General features: G+C 35.5%; 2 protein-coding genes and 1 non-coding gene across 3 annotated transcripts; 2 read left to right on the top strand and 1 right to left on the bottom strand.

Moving 5' to 3' along the window:
• The first annotated feature begins 1,762 nt into the window (after positions 1 to 1,762).
• LOC106665340 lies at positions 1,763 to 2,869 on the top strand. The gene is made up of 3 exons (XM_014391681.2): positions 1,763 to 1,970; positions 2,125 to 2,223; positions 2,529 to 2,869. Exons 1-3 carry the CDS (start codon positions 1,959 to 1,961, stop codon positions 2,745 to 2,747), a joined length of 330 nt encoding a protein of 109 aa, XP_014247167.1. The 5' UTR covers positions 1,763 to 1,958; the 3' UTR covers positions 2,748 to 2,869.
• A 4,932-nt stretch (positions 2,870 to 7,801) lies between these two features.
• On the bottom strand, positions 7,802 to 16,303 carry LOC106665330 (peptidyl-alpha-hydroxyglycine alpha-amidating lyase 2-like). Its single transcript, XM_014391668.2, has 7 exons — positions 16,159 to 16,303; positions 14,894 to 15,042; positions 14,620 to 14,818; positions 13,997 to 14,198; positions 11,874 to 12,065; positions 11,708 to 11,820; positions 7,802 to 8,017 (listed from the first exon to the last, which is right to left on the bottom strand). The coding sequence occupies exons 1-7, from the start codon at positions 16,288 to 16,290 to the stop codon at positions 7,901 to 7,903; spliced, it is 1,104 nt and encodes a 367-aa protein (XP_014247154.1). The 5' UTR covers positions 16,291 to 16,303; the 3' UTR covers positions 7,802 to 7,900.
• A 734-nt stretch (positions 16,304 to 17,037) lies between these two features.
• Positions 17,038 to 17,110, top strand: Trnag-acc. Its single transcript has one exon. It is a non-coding gene; the product is annotated as a tRNA-Gly (tRNA).
• Positions 17,111 to 22,179: the final 5,069 nt, after the last annotated feature.

Here is a 22,179-nt window from a genome sequence, read left to right as displayed (position 1 = left end):
GCGCTCTCGTGTATAACCTTTATGCCCCGATTTTTCTTTCGCAGGAGTACCTTTCCAACAACACAGGATATATTCTCCGCTCTTTTTTTTTCTTCCTGGCAATATTTGCACACGTTTGTCTGCTGGTCCGGGTCTATTCATATGCCTTTAAAGTCTGCATTCCAACTATCATTCTACCTAAGAAGTTCTAGGTCCGTTAGTGAACTTTTTTCTTCTGACTTGAAATACATTCACATTGAACAGAACTTATTCTTCTTATCCTATTCTCTGATGGATGTACGTTTTTGGCAATGTATACAGGGGGGGGGGGTTAAGGGTTTAGGCCGATAGGCGTCCTTTCCTTGGCCAATTTATCGGCCTCCTCGTTGCTCCTACGCCCTGTATGCTCTGGTATGATGATGATGATGAAGAAAGTAGTCTAGGAAGTGGGGTTTTATGTTCCTCAAGCACTGCTGCCTTCTGGCGTATTGTACTTTACTAGTGCCTTGTTTCAGTCTATGTATTCGATCCTTCTTTTAAGGAGACTAGTCATTGACTGTCGTTGCCACAATTCGTTTCTCTGGGTTTTATTTGTATCACAGGTTATATTTACAATGAGCGGTTGCTTCACATTTGCAAATGATATGGGTGGCTGGTTCTTCCTTCTCATTGCATAATCTACAAATGGGATCATCATTGAATATGCCCATCTTGTAGATGTTTTCTCAGATGCCAGTGACCGGTAAATAGTCCTATCACTCCTCTGAGTTTATCCCTCTCTAACTGTATGCCCTGGTATCAATACGAGAGTAACTTTGTTGTTGTACCCAATGTCTGACAGGCTCATGATGCAATCCCAAACTAGGCTTCAATACTGAGGAGTTGCCTTTAGTCCCTGCTGTTTGAGTAAATGGGTATTCATTTTTTGTTAATGCCATGCCTTTTTAATCTTCCAGGGAGTTCAACAGCCACGGTTTCTCCATGAAATAGAGTGGCATATTGCCCAAGGTTTTCCATGATAGACTTGAAATAATCTATAACATATATAGTCAGCATAAAAGATGCTTCTTCCTAGTATGTTCTACTGGGTATTTTTTTTAACGAGGGTTCGCAACACTTAGGGTGTCGGTGTTTTTGTTTTTTTGAAAAAAAGCCTATTTGTAAATATGTCGGGTTCGAATGGAGGACCGCTGGATTCGAACCCGGGACCATTAGCTTACAGTGATGAGCTCCGTGTCAACGCCTAAACCGTTGCGGCCACCGACGCCCCTCTAAAGTTCTTATTAAATCTGATTTTCCTCTTGACATAGTCGCCAGTGATGGCCTGTAAGACTAGTAACTCAAAGTTTTTAAAAAATTAATTTGGCTTTTGTTTATACCACAAAGATGATTTGTGCTTATGCGTTTTTAACTATGGTGCCTGTGACTTGTGACCTGAACCCACTATTTGTGGAGCCCAGTTGTGTTAGGAGTATTTAGACTATTCCAAACTAGTTTAGGGTTGGCATTTCACGTTTTGCTTGCGCACGCGTCTTGCTGTTTAACTGTTTACAAAATATTTTGTCACTTTTAAAAGACAGTGTGTCTGTTTTGAAAATTGACTGTCAAAATCCACATATCCTTTTTAAGTGTATTAATCGTCACTATCGCAAATGTTCTTGTAATTTGTAAAATGAAAGAATTAGGGAAGGAAAAATTGTATATTGTATTGGTACAAGGGGTGTTGTTTGATTGCGCAGTAATAGGGTACAAAACAGCGAAGGTTAGCCAGACTGAGTAGATCCATATCGTGAGTAGCTATGACAACATTGCAGCCTCGCCCTCTCTTTCAACAAGGACTCGGAACCTAGGTCAAAAATTATAAACGACCCGTTTGAAATGTCATTCCAATCCTAGGCATTGACGACATAAATAATTTGGAGGGTATTGGGACGCGTTGATTTTTCCACCTGGGCCACAGCCGTGGTGTTGGTTTTGCTATGTTAAAATTTGTAAGTATAAACATTATTAAAAATTTTCTTAAAAATTGCACTAGCCATGATATCAAGAAGAATTAGCATAAAGATTGGAATAAAATTTAAATCGTACAATAGACTTCACTATAAAAGTTTGATTCTTTTTTAATTATTATGTTGTTTTTTTAAGGCTGCCGGTTATGAGTTGATATTGTTATGGATGTGCATACCTTATTGCATTTCTATGCCGGCCATCAACGATCAGTCCGTTAAAGGATATTTAACAGAGGTAAATATTCTAGTTAATTAAGTGACAAAATTGTTAATATTTGATTCATAAATTTAAAAATTAGCACGATTGATGAAGGAAACATAGGTATACATTAACTCATTGATTGCCTGTTTTGAGTATTAAAATTGTCTGATGATGAGTTCCTTTTAGTTAAGTATACTGCAATGTTCAGATGGTTAACAAAAACGTGTTTATTTTCCTTTTATTAAGTTTCGTTTGAAGGTTTATATGTGGAAAAGGTTTTCAGTCACATTAGAGGTTCTTTCTTAAAACAGGTCATGCTGCTGTGTTTTTTTCCATAGAGGACCTGCTGGTGGAATGAGATCTGCAAGGAAGAATTTCAGAACCAGTTCAAGTGCAAGTGTCCGATGTGGTCGTTCTGCAGGAGCGAAGGGCGGTACTACAGCGCTTATTGTTCGATGACGAATACCGGGTACATCTGGACTCAGCCGGAGCGTACGTGGACACCCCCTATCCAGACGAGATCACTTCCTATAACTAGAACAATCGACGCGACGTAAATCGTCACGTTGTAATTAACTGTTTTACCTGTTGTTAAATCGTTAACTTCTCCAGAGACGTCGGAGGGGAATAGATGAAAACTATCAACATATTTTATTGAAATATACAATCAATAAATTTAGTGGCGATTTTTTGTTTATTTTTTTAAAACATCCACTCTTCAAAAAGAATAATTTGCAGAAATTTAATCAAGAAGAAACAAGTAAATGGCAATATACAATATACATTATTACACCCAAGCAGTGCAGCCTTCAGGCTTATTTGTACTTTTCCAAGTTCCATTGACTCGATCCTTATATTAAGAAGTCGTAGGTCATTGATTGTCAATGCTTCATTTCTTTTTCCCGATTCATCTTGGTAACCTGGATCTCTATTGAGGTCCAATAATTCCAACAGTTTCTTCTTCATCATTACATAACCTACATGGGGGGGGGATCATCGAATGCCATGTTGTGTAGGTGTTTTCTCAAATGACCCTATCACTCCTCTTAGGTTGACCCCGTTTAGCTGAAGCAATGTGTTTGCTGATGGTTTTTAATTATCTGCATGGCATATCTTGAGTTCTCTATTTCCTTCTTATTTTCCTTTTATTTGCTAAGGACCCTTTGGGAAAAGTAGGAGATAATGCTTGATCTTGTTATCCCAATAGCTCTGAGCGCATAAATGGTCTTGCAGATCCACTTTTCACCAGTATGTTAGTTCATCACCCAAAATTCCTTTGTGTCCTGGCACTCGAGATATTGTCAGTTTGTCAAGGTTTTCCCACGCTTTGAAGATTTGGACCCAAATCCTTACTCAAATTCTACCGCTTACTCAACCTAGGTTTTGAACTGAATTTTTAATATCACCATTGCTTTTTGCACTAACAACGTAAGTGATTAAATTAAAATGTTAGATTTAGTTTCAAATAAAATAACTCTAAACAAACTTTATCCTAACCCTACCCAATCTAGGTTTTGAATTTTTAAACGACAATACTTTTTTACTTTTTGTACCAGTCACGTGAGTAATTAAATTATAATCTTACCTTTTGTTTCAAATAAAAAATAAACCCTAATAATAATCCTAACTCTAACCATAATCCATACTTAAACCTAACCCTTACCCGTCCCTGACTCAAACTATACCTAATCAAATCCTATCTTACCTAATTCTGCCTAAACTAACTCCATTGTAATCCTAATCTTAACGTAAACATCTTTTCTTTTACCCCTACCTAACCTAATTCGTTCCTAATTATAACCCAATCATAAACAACCCTAAACCGGTTAGCCCTAACCATACTCGACCTAACATGTTGCTAATCCCAACTCAATTTATACCTAACGCGGGTATTGAACTGACTTTTTTACCATGAAAACCTTAACCTATTGTACAACGTGGGTGGTTAAATTATAATCTCAGTTGTAGTTTCAAATAAAAAATAAAGCCTAATCCTAATCCTAACCATAACTCTAACCAATCCTTAATCCTAACCCTACCCAACCTAAGTTTTGAACTTTTTAACGTCAAAACCTTTACTTTTTATGTCAAAAACATGAGTGAATAAAACGTAATGTCAATTTTAGATTCAAATAAAAAAATTCTAATCCTGACCATAACTCAAATGTCAGGTTTTGTTTCAAATAATATATAAACCCTAACCATTCCTACCCTAACACTAACCTTACTCTAATCAATCCTTCCCTAACTCTAATTGTAACTCTAAACTTACCCAACCAAAGTTTTCAACTAAATTTTTTAAACATCAAAACCTATACCTTTTATACTAACTACGTAATAGTTAAACTAGAACGTCAGTTCTAGTACAAATAAACCTTAACCCCAATCCTAACCATAATCCAACGTGACCCAACCCTACCCAACCGACGTTTTGAACCGAATTTTTTAAACAAAAAAATTTTAATTTTCGTACCTACCACGTGAGTTTTTGCCATTTGTTTTAAATAAAAATATAAACCCTAACCTTAACCTAACATAACCCTCCTTTTTTTAATAACCCTAATTCACCTAACCAGACATAATTCGTCCCTTGCCCTAACCTATTCTCACCCTAACCGTAGATTTTTAATTAAAATTTTTACACCTTACTTTTTGTACCAACCATGGAAGAGGGTAAATTAAAAAGCCAATTTTTGTTTTAAATATACAATAAAACCTAATCTTAACATAACCTTCTTTTCTTAATAACCCTTGTTTGCTCATGACAATAAAAGGAAAGAGAAATAAAGTAATAAACATAGTGAAAACGCGAAAAGGGAAACGAAGTGGATATTACTTTTATTGCGAAGGAGGGAAAAGGAAAAACATATCCACGTTAAAAGTAAAAGATCAAATGAAACGTATCCTAGCCAGAACATAAAATAAATCAGAAGGGTGAACGAATTCCTATTGAAAACAATTTCTCCTTTTGCACTAGGCTACACTTTCCACATATCTACAGGAAAGCAAAAATCCCGCTTAGCAGAAAACAAATGTATCGACAGATTGAAACTTACCTTTTGTCTTTTCAGCTCATATTTGATAAGTAAATACTTATACTTGTATGTACTGTGGTATCGAGATTTGAGCTGTTTTTTTTTCAGGGTAATTTGCATTTCTCAGAGGTACCTGTAAAAGGAAGTGCACCTTAGATCCTCTTTACTTATTCACGTTTGCTACACGTTTTTATCTGCTATTTGTTCTTCCTTCGTTTTTGGTAGTGAATAACATACAAATGTGGTTGATTTACTACAAAAGAGACAATTATATATTTATTAACATTTTCCGAAATATGAAAGAATCTTCGTCAAACTCTAGTGTTACATTAGTCATTAAATTAATGCAATTCTGTAAGGTGGCAATTACGTTTGTCCGCTAGGCACCTTTGACATCTTTGTCGATCGAAAATCAGATACAAATAAAATAGCAGAACAAATGATCATTGCTGAACTCAAAGTATTAATTGAAAAAAAAAAGAAAAAAACGGTGAGAAAAATAAGCTATATTCTAGATTGTCACTGCGTTAATTTAGGCTTACGTAGAATTACAACACTACCTGTTTTTTTTTAGGATTATTGGATCTATAATATCTACAAATTTAAACCAATTAGTGAAAAACGAGGAGCACTTCCATTTGCCCTGGAAATATTTAAATATCATTCTCAAAACCCAGCAAGCTCGTCCATAAATTTTCTTTCAACCGTACAATCAACCAATCTCTCTTTTCAAAAATATTTGAGAAGATCCTGATCAAAAGATTGATCTTGACACTAAACTATCACAACCTTCTCTTGGATCAGTTTGGCTATTGCCCCCGGCGTTCCCAAACCCAGGTGCTTTGCGATGTGAACCGCACATCCTCTTCTTAAATCACATACCTAGTCTTTCGGTTTTACTTACGATTTTTCTTCGTTGGCCAAGGATCGGACTACTCAGAAGGCCTTCTGGGAATGGGAGTTCTCTCACCAATCTTGCACCTCTCTCTGATTAACCGACTACACCTTACCCTCCTTTCTTCCTTTGTAAACGACACAGCTGCGCGTCCTTTTATCCTGAACCCGCTTCGGATGAACTCCAGGCACGTTCTGTATTATTAAGCAACCAAATATTCCTCTGACTATGTACACTACCTTGGATAACAACTCAGGTCTAATGAATAAAAAGACAATCTTTGGAATACTATACACATTAATCTCATGAAAATCCAACTTATAGAAAAAACAGACTAACACTTTACAAAACTACTGAAACAGATTTGGACATACGGATTAGAACTGTGGGACTAGATAGTCTTTCGAATCTAAAGTCTTCAGAACCATTGTCAACGTTCTTTACTTTTAATCCATAATTTTCCACTTGCCAAAGTAACCTTTCCTCACATCCCAGCTTATGCATTGATTCACCTGCACATATACGTGACTCATACAGGGTTAATGGAAAAACTGTTTGGACAAAATATAAATCAGAACCCCTTAGAAATGCATAAAACCTGTATCAGGATGATAAACAGTTTTATTTTTCGGGGTCACAGCTGACTAAAGTCGACCTTTCTTCCATTACGAACTAAAAGATCTATTGTGGAATTGACTTATCTTTATTTCCTAACTTACAAAAGGCTGTACAGCACTTTTCTTGGATTCTTCGCTTATTTGTTTAGGTTTTAATACGACCTTTCCAAGGTTGTTCAGTTTCCAGGTTTTCTAGTTACAAAGGACATGTCTCTGCCGTTTCATGACATAATTTGCAGACCTCTGTCTCTGTTTGCCCCAATTTTTTTGAGTTCGTAATTAAACTGCCCGTGGCCAGTATAAAGCCCAATTATTTTACATTCTTGCTTTCTGAGATAGAGGTTTGTTTTCTTGAGGCGCAAAATTTCAAAGATCAAGTGACGGGATCTCAGGGATTTGAATGGGTACCTACATAAATATACAGCTGACCTAGCACCTAGTAAGTAAAAATTGAAAATGGGATCTATTTTAAGTCTAATTATTATTATATATATTGATTACGGTTTATAAATTTACAGCCCTGAGGAAGGCATAAATAAATGCAGAAAACTCGGCGGTGGTGCATCATTCCTGGATCACGTCCCTGATCCCAAAACATCAACCCAAAAATATTCCAATGTTCTATTTTGTATCGTGTCCAAGGGTTAATCCGATTTGATTTATAAATGGGCAGTGATCAAATGATGGGCGTAATGCTTGCATGTATTTATTTGGTTCTATGCCGAGATGGAATGAAACATGTTGTGCAGGTGGCATCTGTCACAGTTCGAAGAAGAAAGTAATTCAAATAACAACTATTGTTACATTACTTTTTCTATAAGCGATTTGTCCAATTTTTATTCAAATAAAACATGTAGGCAAAATTATAAAAAATATATAAATTTTATATATGTGTATATAGTAATATGTATATAAATGTTTAAATAACAATTATAAAACCTGTGCTCTTTCAACTGAATTCTATCTAAATATAGAATTTGCAATAAATATAACATCGATGCTATACGTTATGTTTTTACAACTAAAATAATTCAAAATAAACCAGGTTTATATGTATATATGTGTGTGTGTACTTTTACTTTTATTTAACTGATAGTACATATATTTTTTATGAGGGTATTATTATGTATTTTTTACGTTGGGTGTGGTTCGATGCTTCTCAACTAAATATTGGTGTTGCGGCCAAAACTGAATTTCCACAGTTTGTGCGGTTCGATTTCAGAAATGTATAGGGCATCACCGAGCGGGGAAATCGCTATGTCATGCGGATTTGTGAACGTCTGAAAAAATAAAAGACAATATCAATTAAAGTGCATAAAACAATCTTAATAACATGTGCTTGATAGTCAAAAACATAAATGTTAAATAAAATGTTGCAATAGCTAACACCCATTCTTGGAAATGGTAACTATGTGTATGACTTTCTGTGGCCGAGAGTTTAGGGTATTTGTCACCCTAGCGGTTCTGAGTTCGGATCCCGGCATAGCTCATACTTTTTTTTATTGAGAATAATATAAACAAAATAAGAAATATCAAGGTTTGACTCCCGACGAGCAGTTGGATGTTAAACTGCTCCAACAGGAATTACTTTACTATATGACCCAAGAAACAACCTACAGAATTTTAACAGACTACAAAAAACAAATATAATTGTGTAGTATACGTGTATAAGTGGTATACATATAATTTCGAAGTCAGGTAAAAGAAAACAAAATCTGAGCAATCAAGCCCATTTCAAATCATGGGAAATCTCAAAAGCCCATGTAAAATGATCTTCTTGTCCTGGGAAAACATAACCTAATTTCATGGTAGCCAGGTCATAAATTTAAATTTACTTTCAGTATATCTAGATTAAATATCATGTCAAAGGGTGTTATGTTATGACGAGAAAGACACTGTCACGCAAATTCTCTTTGAAAGCGAAGCAACCGCTCAATGGAGACATAAACTGGGATGCAAACATAGCCAAAGAAAACATTGTGGGAATAACAGCCAATAACCTCCTACTTCTTAAAAGATGTATTCTCATTATCATCATCAAAGAAAAGCCAAGAGAGATGCTCATCATTTGTCAGCACCCAAAGCCAATAATGTTTTCTACTTTGCTACGCATCCTCACTTTCAATGTTTTCTTGCTTCCTAAACATCCGCGCCTCCAAAGTTTTCTAGCCTTTTATGCTTCCTCACTTTCAAAGTTTACTAACTTCTTATGCATCCTCCTTCCAGAGTTTTCTATCTTCCTATGCATCCTTGCATTCTGAGTTTTCAACCTTCCGATCCATCCTCGCTTCCATTGTTTTCTATCATCCTATGCATCCTCGCTTTTAATGTTTACTAGCTTCTTATGCATCCTCCTTCCAGAGTTTTCTATCTTCCTATGCACCTGTGCTTTTTGAGTTTTGAAACTTCCGATCCATCCTCGCTTCCATTGTTTTCTATCATCCTATGCATCCTCGCTTTTAATGTTTACAAGCTTCTTATGCATCCTCCTTCCAGAGTTTTCTATCTTCCTATGCACCTGTGCTTTTTGAGTTTTGAAGCTTCCGATCCATCCTCGCTTCCATTGTTTTCTAGCATCCTATGCATCCTCGCTTTTAAAGTTTACTAGCTTCTTATGCATCCTCCTTCCATAGTTTTCTACCTTCCTATGCACCTTTGCTTTTTGAGTTTTCATGCTTCCGATACTTTCAAAATTTTCTAGTTCCCTGTGCATCCTTACGTCCAATGTTTTCTCGCTTCCTATGCATCTTTGCTTTCTGAGTTTTCGAGCATCCAATACATCCTCATTTTTAAAGTTTTCTAGCTTCAGATACATCCTCACTTACAATGTTTTTTAGCTTCTGATGCATCCGCGCCTCCAAAGTTTTCTAGCCTTTTATGCATCCTCGTTCCAAAGCTCTCTAGCTTCCTATGCATCCTTGCATTCTGAGTTTTCAAGCTTTCGATCCATCCTCGCTTCCATTGTTTTCTAGCATCCTCGCTTTCAAAGTTTACTAGCTTCTTATGCATCCTCCTTCCAGAGTTTTCTACCTTCCTATGCACCTTTGCTTTTTGAGTTTTCAAGCTTCCGATACATCCTCGCTTTCAAAATTTTCTAGTTCCCTGTGCATCCTTACGTCCAATGTTTTCTCGCTTCCTATGCATCTTTGCTTTCTGAGTTTTCGAGCATCCAATACGTCCTCATTTTCAAAGTTTCTAGCTTCCGATACATCCTCATTTACAATGTTTTTAGCTCCATATGCATCTTCACTTCCAATGTTTTTTACCTTCTGATGCATCCTCATTCTCCTGCGTCAAATGCTCACCACTGAGGACGGTGAGGACATAAAACGCTCCTAAAATACCAAAACAGTGAGGTTATGCAGTTCTTAATGACCAGAAACCATGGTACAGGATAATCATCAAGAAGACCTCTTAAAATTAAACATGTAAAAAATTATTCTAAAATTAAAATATCTTATTATGAACATATAACTGATAATTAAATATGTCTGATGTAAAAATTGACTTGTACGGCATCGACTCTGCAACCTGACGGTAGAAGTTTTAATGGAAACAATTCCCAGTCGGCTTCCAATACCACGAGTTGGAATTTAACGCCCCCCAGGGCGTAAATCAGTTTCAAAAAGATTTATTAACGTGTAAGCCCTTGAGGCCTTGCTCTTGTAATCTTCGCTACTGGCAACCAGCCGTGAAGAGAATAGTTACGCGACTGATGACAAACAAGAATCAAAACATATTATCAATTTTTAATCCGCCCGTTAATGAACGTATTAACTTTATTGTCAATCTGGTTTTTAAATTTGTAAAATTTATTCATAACATAAATCGTCAACTGAGAAATGTACAGCTGTCGAAATTAGCAAGGAGTTGTGATAATCTACGGAAAAGAAAAAAAACAAAACAAATTCTTGGTAAGCATCAATTCTCTATTATAACTGGAGAAACACTTGTGATTGTGATATTCAAAGTATGTAACCGATTATGAATAATGGATATACAGGCTGTTCGGCTACTCGTGTTACAAACCTTGCCCGTTCATTCTACATTTAAAATGGAACCAAAAAGACCTAATTAACTATGGTCTGAATCTCAGCAGTTTCGGAGTTATTCCACTTTTTATGATTTTTTAAGATTTCACGAAAATTACCTTAAGTTGTTTTTTTTTCTTAATTTCCACCTTAACAATCCGTCAGCCACGGTTTTTTCCTTTCCTCCATCAATGTCTTCATCTTTGAAAAAAGTAATTAAAAAAGAAAGTACACCACTAAAAAATATATTAAATGGAGTACGTTTTCTGAAATTTGCTGGTCTCTAGGTTTGAAAATAGTAGTTTAATTCCAACATAGTGTTTTTCAATCTTGAAAAAAAAATTTTTTTCAAAGTTGTCGCTACTAAAACACTTATTTCACGAACGTTTACAAGTTTAATATTGATCACATCTTGGAAATTGAACATGGATATGTAATTGTCCAAAACCTTTTCGTCTTGAAATCTGAAAGCAAGGTCTTGAAATCTTAAAAAATCATAAAAAGTGAAATAACTCCGAAATTGTTGAGATCAGGACCATAGTTAATTAGGACTTTATGGCTTATTTTTAAATGTAGAATCTACTGGCATAGTTTGTAACACGAGTAGCCGAACACCCTGTGTACTTACGGGATTACGTTGCCTAACTTTGTCGCTTTGTTAAAAAGATTTTTCAATAAATTTAATCCAGATGGATTGATTACTTTTTTTAATCGCCTTATGAACCTTGCATGTCAGCCAAGGAACATGGTTGATCTATTGATGTATATTCTTTTTTATGGTGGGGAGAGGGAAGGGTAGCGTGAAAAAAGAGTCAGGGGCGACATTGGGAATCGAACCCACGACCACGGGAGCCGAAAGTCTATCAAGCCGACCACTCGGCTACGGCGCTCCACTTTTGATAACTTTAAAATTCGTGGGAAATTAATGAACTACGTTACCTGATGTATTGGCATCCAGTGATCGACGATCTGTTCAGCCAGAGGATCGATTGTGAAGCCTTGGACTGGGATATGAGAAGAAGTAGGTCCGTTTACAGCATAGACTAAGTTACCTGGAAAATATGTGTTTGAGTTGAAGTTTATACTTATTGTTTCTGCTCATCACCTCTGGCTGCGATTCCAAATACACGGCCAAAATCCGGCTGGTGTATTGTAAACGGGGACAAAGGTTGCTTGGAGTGGTCTTTCAATTCTGCCCTGAAACAGGCGACTCTCATGTTTTCACGGTCAGCGACGCAGAGCAGATCAGCGCGTTCAATCAATGCAAGGCTGTGCGGTATCAATAGTGACAAAAACTCTGAAAAATAAATTTGTCGTATTGTAACACAAAATGTATTTTTGTTTTAATAACTATGTAAGAGCTTTGAGTATGGCCTGGGGGTTTTGGACAACGGGATCTTGGTTTTTAATGAAACTTTTTTGGCACGTGTCCGAGCGTGCTTTCTAATGGGTCTTGGAACAAAACGTAACTAACAACTCATTTACGTTTTAGTGGTCCATTGACCAAATTACATCTTTCAATTAATTATTCTTTCCATGCAGGGTCTTGGTCGAGATAAAAAGTCAGTGTCCCGCTCGTGACACTGACTTTTTTATCTCAACCAAGACCTTACATGGAAAGAGTAACTAACAACGTATAGATTTTACAGCTATACAAGTGAGATAAATAAGGATGATGTCAATACAAACTCTTGAAAAGTTTTATTTTACATCTCCGGTTTTAATTAATTTACGAAGTTTAAATTTTTGTAAAGCCCAGTAATTTCTCCTACAGATCGGTGAGGCTGTTTTAACCATTATTTGTGTGATTTATTTTTAGGGTGCAGAAAGCATATATCAACTTGGTTTTTTGCTAAAAGAATTATACCACGTTCTGCAGTCAGTATGTCAAAATAATATTTTACAACTAGCATAGCATGGATATCGTAGATTGAAATACTTTTAACAGACTTGTTCTTTATCAAAACATAGCCATTAATATGAAAATAGTTAGGTGTTTCGACTTCAGGTAATTAAGCAGGATGATGTAATGTGCTGACAGTCCATTTCTGCAGGAACATTTAATGTAAGAATTATATTTTCGGGGTGGATTCACAAATTTTTTTGAGTGTCGATTTTTTTGCGTTAATTATGTGCGAATGGCTTGGGGTAAGTTAGGTTTGGTAGGGCTTGTTTTTTAAGGTTAAGTAAGATTAGGGGCGGGTTATGTTAGGTTAGGGACAGATTATGATGTTAGGTAGGGTTAGTGTTAGGGTTACGGCCAAGAAACAGGGAAATAGGAAAGACCCGGCGGTTAGTGTTAGGGTTACGGATTTGTTATGATAGGTTAGGTACGGAAAGGGAGGGGTTCTGTGAAGTTAGGTAGGTGAGTGTTAGGGTTAGGAACGGGTTGCGGTAGTTTAGTGACGGGTTATATTAGGTTAGGTAGGGTTAGGTTAGGCAGGGATAACTCCAGGGTTATGGACGAATTAAGTTAGAGTAGGTAGAGTTATTGGTAGGGTTAAGAACGGGTTGTTGGTTAATGTTACTTTACTAACCCTTCCTAGCATAACATAACTCACAACAAAACATAGGTCAGGTTAGGTAGGGTTAGGGACGGGTTATGTTAGGTTAGGAAGGGTTAGTGTTAGGGATGAGTTATGTTAGGTTAGGTAGCGGTGCTGTTGAGTTAGGGAGTTGTTATATTAAGTTAGGTAGGGTTAGGAACGAATGCGGTTAGGTTAAATTGAAGGTTTAGTGATACTGTTAGGTTAGGTTAGGCTGTGTAAGGTAGAGTTAGGTTATATCCGTCAGTCAATATTGAGAGTTCATATTTATTCTAATCTATGGAATCCGTGCTAAGTTCATTTATCCCTCTTTTACGATTGTTACAATAGTTTTCATGAAAAATATGACCCGTAAGGTACTTATGTATCTAGTTAAATGGAGGATATAATATTTTCAAGCACGCAGACTTATGTAACGACCTTGTACGTATTTTTTTGATAACAGCCTATTTTTTCAGTAAATTTGTTATAAACCCTGGTTTTCAAATATTTTTACTTTCTCAGTTCTGAATGTGCACTTCCAAGTAAAAACAAGAATTTTACTATAAATTCAAATAGCTGTACGCATTTAAAAATATGATTTTGACAAAATTTGGAGCAAATCTATGTGATGATGGACCTCAAGAAAGTTTCCAAATATAAATAATAGGAGCAATATATTATTTTTGAAATAATACATTACCGTCGTATTGGGGAAAAATCCTCTGCAGCTCTCCTTCGTGGCTGAATTTCAAAACGCGCCTGTTACAATAACCGTCTGCGACGAAAATAGCTCCGGTTCTAGCGATCGCGACTGAAGTAGGCTTGCAAAATCGGTTCTCTCCATGGCCAGGTGTGAAGTATTCCCCTAGTCTTAACGTTGGCGTGGATCCTCCAGCTGGAAACTGAAAATAACTGAATCTTTAGACCTAAAACTACAAATCGTCGTCGTTTTGTCGAGAGTGAAAAGATCATTCTGAGAATCTTAAAAAGGAGATAGCAAAACTTCGAAGTGAGATTATCATAATCTTATTCACCGTATAAATCAAGAAGGCTGGGAGGTTTTAATACTGAATATTACCATTGTAGAGATAATATATCTTATTTACTGGACAGTTGATTCAACATTTTTTGAAAAAATCACAGCTTGAATGAAGTTTAAATAGAATAGGGGTTTTTCAGCAGTTATTGTTGTAAGTTTTCTATTTTTTATGCACCATTCCACACAAAATGAAAGCCAATGATTAATAATATTAAAATCAAGCTTGGTTAAACTTATACACACATATGAAATCGTAAGAGTTACATTTTAGGAGTTTCTTGTACCTTTAAAACTTGGTGCATAGCGACGTCCGTCACCCAAACGTTGTCCTTGTGGTCTATCGTTAGCCCGTGTGGAAGAAAGAATAAATTTTTTCCCCATGATTTGATGATATCACCGTTGGCCGGATCCAAAGTTACAATTGTGTCTACAGAAATCGGACCTTCGTTTATCTTCTGGTAGTAATGGCTGCTGTTGAAAGTCCTGAAACGAAATGGACGTTTAATAACTGCAAACATGAAAACCTTTTTTTCATTTTTGTTTAAATGAAATGATTACGTTTCATCCCATTTCCGTGGCCCTCTGTGGAATATTACTGGCTGACCCTTGGAATTCACTGACACTCCGCTGATTTGGCCGACGGTGCTTTCAAGCTTAGTTCCCCAATTTCTGACCTCTGTAGGCTTCGGTATAAGTTCTTTGCCATCCTGGAAAAAATCAGTAGGAATTGAGAGAGAAAGAGAGAGAGAGAGAGAGAGAGAGAGAGAGAGAAAGAGAGAGAGAGAAAGAGAGAGACAGACAGACAGAGAGAAAGAGAGAGATAGAGAGGGAGAGAGTGAGAAAATATTGTATGTTGTGCACTTTTATATATTTTTCAATTTTTTTATTCATTCAATAACTATGTGATAGCTGCATTACAGTTTTTATAAAAATGAATATATTTATAAATTCTAATTTGACCACAGTGAATTAATTATGGTTATAGTTATCATAGTTTATAACTTTTTCCTGACAAAAGCAATACTTTTAATGTCTGTAATGTATGGTAAGTTTAAGATAAAACATTGCAGTGCAATGTAACCTAATGCGACAATGCTTGTAATGCTTAGAATTTTAATTAATCCATAATAACAGAAGAAATTTCTAGTGTAATTTTAATTGTTATGTAAGCAAGTTAACGACAACAATATGTATTCTCTATTTCATTAATTGCTTACATATTTTTTAGTTGTTTAAAAATAAAACAATGAAACTTTTAAAATTATATAAACTCTACTGCGCATATTTCTTTCCAAAATTTGTTGTAAAAATGAGAGTATATATATTTTTTTAATTTGTCAAGGTTCTGTAATGATGTCTAGAGACTACAAGTGAGACAGGTATCGAAGAAATACCGTTTGAATTTATTTTTATGTTTTATTAATCTACAAGTTATCAAGGATCACTTGAGGTAAAATTTTAATGTATTGGTAATTATTCTTTTTGTTTTCGGAGCCAACGGTATGTTGGTGTTGCGCCTAAGTGAAGTCTTATCTTTATTATTTTTATTATGCTTATTACATAAAATTGAAATATCCGACTGGAGAAACCTTCTAAGCTGTTACTTTCCGATACAGTTTATTTACCATCTGGATAAACAAACTGATTTGAAATTTTTAACACGGCCTTTTTTCCAATATTTAATGGTTTTGAAAAATAAATGAAAATGAATTTAAAGTGTGAAGTCCGAAGGGTTAAACGGTTGGAATGACTTGAACGAAGCAGGAGTTTTATCAAGGCACAATGGTCAATTTTTTATGAAACACCCCAGAGAGTACGCCTACCTTTGGAAAGCTGCTGTACTCTAGAAGATCTCGGATCTGGCTGTAAAATCTTTCACGCAAATCCGAAGCTAGGCCTCCGTTAACTGTTACAATAAATACAAGGTAGCACGTGAAACATGCTACACCGGCCATAGCTCTCCCTACAGATCAATACTTGGAGCCGCATGCGCCACCAACGCAAACATTACGGATGCCTAATTTCGAGGTGCACATTGACTTAAAATTAAGGTCAAATATTAATTCCCGCGACGATTCAATTTGATCCTCATCAAAATCGACCCTGTTGCAGAAATCAATTATTTCAGTACGTTAACTTGCTGACTTCCTTTAACGTTTATAACTATTTATGTACTAAATAAAATATAACAATATAAGTAATATTTTTTTTAAACAAATAAATCCTTTGGTAGTAAATCAGGCATTTTATACCTTTTGGTATTAAACAAAATTTTTAACTATGTTATCTCAAATATTTAAATTATGGTTAAATCAAAATAATAGCCTGAGCTAATTAACATTCTAGGCTAACGTCTTTCTTTATTTCCAATAAATGCACTAATTTCGTGGTCCGCTTATCAAATTAATATATTACAATTAATTAAGGTTTTTAGTTTAGATAAAAAAGTCAAGGGCACGAGCGGGATTCGAACCCACGATCTTCGGCTTGATACGCCGCTGCTCTACCACTTGAGCTATCGTGAACTCGATCCACTCGGACACCAACTTCCCATCTCAACCCCACCTTTTGAATTTTTCCCTCCTTTTTGCCATTTTTCAAATATCGTGTAATCGGAAAATGGTAATTGAAAAATGGCAAAAAAGAAGGAAAAATTCAAAAGGTGGGGTTGAGATGGGAAGTTGGTGTCCGAGTGTATCGAGGTCACGATAGCTTAAGTGGTAGAGCAGCGGCGTACCAAGCCGAAGATCGTGGGTTCGAATCCCGCTCGTGCCATTGACTTTTTTATCTCAATTAAAAATCCTCAATTAATTGTAATTTATTTCCAATATTATTTGGAACAAATGATTAAAAAAAGGAAATATAGAATTATTTTTACCTTTACAATAACATTTATCCTAAAGTAAAGTTGCTGAAAGATCCCAAACTTACTTCAAACATATTAACAATACTTTTCAAAACAAAGTTTTTTAAATTTATTTTTTCCTTTATTTTGATTTATCCAGTTTTAAATTAAAAAAAATACATGGGCCTTCACCCCGAAGGGTTGACAGTCTCCAATGTGCTAACCCTAAGATATATACGTCAGGGGAGTTCATCTACCCTATGCAGGTTGGTTGCTATTCCTTTAAGCTAGATGCCCAAGAGATCGTCGCTTCCCAAGCAACGAGGGCTTTCGACAGTTAGGTCATTTCAGCCCCCAACACTGGCAAACGATAATCTAACAAAACTAACTAGCTCCTATAATACAGTCGCCAAATAAATACGTTCACACCTATGTTCGTTGCATTATAATTAGTCGGTGGAGTACTCGATATTCCTCCATCGGCATAAACACAGTAACAATAATCTAATCTAAATTAGGGTCAATGGGGTCCTTTTAAAACTATTCCGTCATCGACTCTAAACAACACACTGCTGGAGGAGCGATGGTCACCATCAGCCCCTCATCACTAATACACACTCAAGCAAAACACATAAAACAGGTCTATGCACAATGAAAACCTCCACGTCCTCCAAAAAGAGAAACAGGGAATGTGGAAACCCGCTAATATGGCGGATAACTTCTCTCGTATTTGGCGGCATGTCCATACATACGCACTCTATATGGAGCCAAGGCATGACAAGCTTCTACTACGTGGGTCACATCGAGCTACCTTTCTCTGCTTAAAGAGCACCTGCACGGGCTTTCGCCCAATACAACAATTGTTCTTTAACGATTTCTTTTATTACATAATGTTATAAAATGTGTGGTGGTTAGTGACAGTTAATCGATAATTATTCAGAGATCGTGAGAAGCGGTCTGGTGTGATGTAGGTTTCAGAAAAACATTTTCTTTATCGTGCCAATGTTTCGATCTTTATTGAGATCATCTTCAGGGCTCAAAGTGTTTGTCTTCTGTGTAATTGTGCCATTCTTACGTGTCGTGTTAGGGCACTCTCAACACGACTCGCAAGAGTGGCACAATTACACTGAAGACAAACACTTTTAGCCCTGAAGATGATCTCAATAAAGATCGAAACATTGGCAAGATAAAGAAAATGTTTTTCTGAAACCTACATCACACCAGACCGCATCTCACGATCTCTGAATAATTATGTTATACAATTTTAATACCAAAATATTATTTATGTTACATATTATTTAAAAATTATCGCCACAAAATATTTTAGGACATCTAAGGCAATGGTAGCATAAGTAATTAAAAACGTAAAGGGCATTTGTGGACTAGGCTTATTTTAAATTTTAAAAACGTTGAGTAGACTAACACATGAAAGGCTACGGACGAGGAATCACTGATTCAATGAAACTTTTTTTAATGCTACTACGTCGAAGAAAATTAGTAACGTTTACTTAGCTTTCTGGCCAAAGGAGAGGGCGAGGCGACTAAGGCCGGGTCGTCCCACCTTCCAGACTTAACTGTGATACGACCCACGTACACTATAAATGCAATAAAAAACATTATTAAAAGAAGGTCGCAGCGTCGGTGGGCGGGGTCGGTAGTGAAGATCTCACGTATCAAGAGCACTGTGGAGAGCTAACCCTAGGAGGTTTTGAAGCATAGAAGAAATGTCATCCTCACACGATTAAGGATTGGCCATTCGAGGTTGACACACGGATTCTTCCTTTCGAGCCGAAGCCCGCGTATGTGCCTGTCATGTAGAGAAAGGCTGCCAGATGTGTGCTATCTAATTGAAGGGTTCATCTCTGCAAGCGTGTCGCTATAGTCCAAGGGTTGATGGCGGAATATTGAGGTCTAAAGGGTACTGAAGAAATATCGAATACTCCACCACCCTAATTGAGTGAATGGTATGTAAATAGGAAAGAATGTATTTAAGAATTAATGAGAGTGTGAATGGGTTTGGATCAGGAAACTGCATGGCTTGAGGCTGAAATGACCTAGCTGTTGGTAGTCCCTGTTCCCAACCTGAGCGGCTGAGACCGAAGTGTGACCCCGGTTTGCCATCACCGCTAAACTTAAATATATTTTTTAAATCTCCGGTTCTAAATGTTTTACGTAGACCACGTTTGTGACATTACTTGTGGTTTTTAACTTTTTAAAATGATGTTAAGTTTGTTTTGAATCAGTTGAGAGTTTCAATGTTATAGCTATTTTTGTGATTTTCGGTCAAACATCGAACGCTGTTGGGATGGCGAGAAATTAGGAGAAAAACTTGTTTAGGAGTTTTGCAGTGTGCGAAAAACAAATATAGACTTTCTTTTTGGGTAAAGAAATATTTAAGCCTACTTTGCTACATTGCTGGGTCACAAAATAATTACGCATTTCAGTAGATAACCAAAACTTGTCAGTAAATTGATTCTTTTCTTCTTCCAAAACAGGTTAAAATATTTTTGTTTGACAAAAAAGCACATTTTATATTCGTTTTCCGGGGCCCAAAATACTCTTGAATACAAATTTTTGATAAAATCTAAAGATTTTTTTGCTCATATTTTTCGCCTTCCGGTCTTTGAATTTTTAAAAAGATCACAAAGAGGATTATAACTTTGAAACACGACCGTCGTTCCGCTGGAAACTTTAGAAGAGTTTAGAACCCTATAATCGACGGATAAGGTCGTTAATTCGCCATCGAAAAAAAGAAGAGAAAAAGAATAAAAGATTTCAGGAGTTTTTGTTGGTATTATTCTTATGTTTCTCAGGCAAAATGACATAAAATCTGAACATTGTTGATATAAGCTGAAAGTAAAGAAATGCAGGTTTCCAACGATTGCAATAATGTTGAATTTGATAACAACCAAAAGTAGTATGAATTTTTTATTGGAACACCGGACGGCGAGGAGGAAATTACTATCCAGGTAAAAAATATTTATTTTCTGTTCGCTATAAAACATAATATTAAGGATTTTAAAGGGTGCTTAAAACGAATCCTTTTTTTAAAACATCTTTTTGCTTGTTACTAGAAGCATCTTTTGTGTTTTGCAAACTTTTGATATCTCCAAAATGTGTCAATTTAGTTTGTTCATGAAAAAATTGGATTGAATTTTTTAAAATCCCAATGGCCTATGTCTAGTTCAGCTTTTTGACAGTTAAACGTCGAATCCTCGCAATTTTTCAGTGAAAGTTTCAACACCCCTAAAAGCTTTTTTAGCCCATGCACAACATAATTCATATGAATTTTATGTTGCTGGCGATGTAATTTTATAAACTTAGTGATTAAGTATGACCCGTTAAAACAAGGGAACATAAAAAAGAAAAATATTGCCTGACTTGTCACCGTCTAACCAAACTTGTTATGAAGAATGGCTGGCCCGAGATTTCTTTCTCCCACCCGACAAGGTTCCCAAAAGGGGTATACATCAAATTTTTCAAACAAAAATAAGACAAAAATCTAGAAGAGCTTAAAAGTAATCCCATTACACGAAACAGAGACCGAAACTCATGAAATCTATGGGGAATCGGTAAATGATTTAACTCTATCTTATCGAGGGTAGGGGTTACCGTTGGCGATTTTTAAAAAAACGTTCAATACCGAATACTTTCACTTTTAATAATGTTAATATGTGAGGTACCCAAGCTAAATTTCAGGGAACAAAGGTGGCGTTCCGGTGGTTCCTTTCCCCAAAAATAAGGGAGATTTTAAGGGGATAAAAATCTCAACACTTAAATAAACTTTTGAAGTATTTCCTTTAATTTAAAACAATACATTAACCTGGGATTATAAGAATTAATTATTTAAAAAATGTATAGACATAAAAATAATTATTTATATTAATAAATCAAATTAAAAATATAAATTTCTTTCATTTAAAAAATAATGACCAAACGACAACCAAAATAAAGCCCTTAAGTTAAAAAAATCTTTCTTAAAAAAAAAATTCAATTATTTACGAAGATTAATATAAGCAACTCCTTCCAACATCGTATTGTAATATAAAATTTTTCGCTTGAGAGAAGAAACCAGACTCATTCAATAATCAACGATACTTAAGATAATTTATTCAGGCTGATCGGCCTGGTTCCACTCTTGTTAAAGTTGCGAATTAATCATCGTCAGTGATAATTACACTCACTAAATTTCACGAAAAATCTGTATGGTGATTCGATTTCTGTGTTAAGGTGAATGGCTCATTGAATGGTTCGAGTTGAGAGAGTGAAACAAGGGTATATTCGGAGCTCTATTCTTTTTCCTTTTATGCTTTCTCTGAGTCTGTATATGTATGTGTTTTTTCTGACGGATAATCCTAACTTCCTACAAATATAATTTTTCATCGTCAAATTTACCTTTTTTATTTTCAAATTACTCTTTTTAATTTTAAATTAACGCTTTTTTACTTCAAATTAGCTATTTTAAACTTCAAATAAACTATTTTCACCTCAAATAAGGTATTTTCACCTCAAATAAGGTATTTTCACTTCAAAAAACCCCTTTTAACTTCCAATTGCCCTTTTTACTTGAAATTAACCTTTTTAATTTCAAATTAACAATTTTTACTTTTAAATTAACCCTTTTTAACATAAAATTACCAATTAAATTTTTACCATCAAATTAATCTTTTTTGGTTCAAAGTTGTCGTTATTTTTGTGATTTTTTGTAATCGAAGGCTTTTCATTTTGATCACGAGAAATAAGGGATTTTTATCTTTATTTTCCAAAAAAATTGTATTCAGAGTTTTTTATGGTGCAAAAATCCAATTTGAATTTTGTTTCTAGATTTTTTTGGTGTGAACTTCACATTAACACGTTCTACATTGAGTTAAAACTTTTTAACTTCAAATCGATCCTTTTTAATTTTAATTTTTAATTTAATTAACTTTTTTACCTTTAAAATTTACCCCTTTTTGTTTGAAAGTTATCGCTATTCTTGTTATTTTTGGTCAAAAAATCA

Source organism: Cimex lectularius, unplaced genomic scaffold, assembly GCF_000648675.2.
Source record: "Cimex lectularius strain Harlan isolate CLEC.00 unplaced genomic scaffold, Clec_2.1 scaffold9, whole genome shotgun sequence".
NCBI classification, from domain to species: Eukaryota; Metazoa; Arthropoda; class Insecta; order Hemiptera; family Cimicidae; genus Cimex; species Cimex lectularius.
Note: the sequence above shows the minus strand (reverse complement) of the source record. Positions and strands in the feature narration are given on the sequence as shown.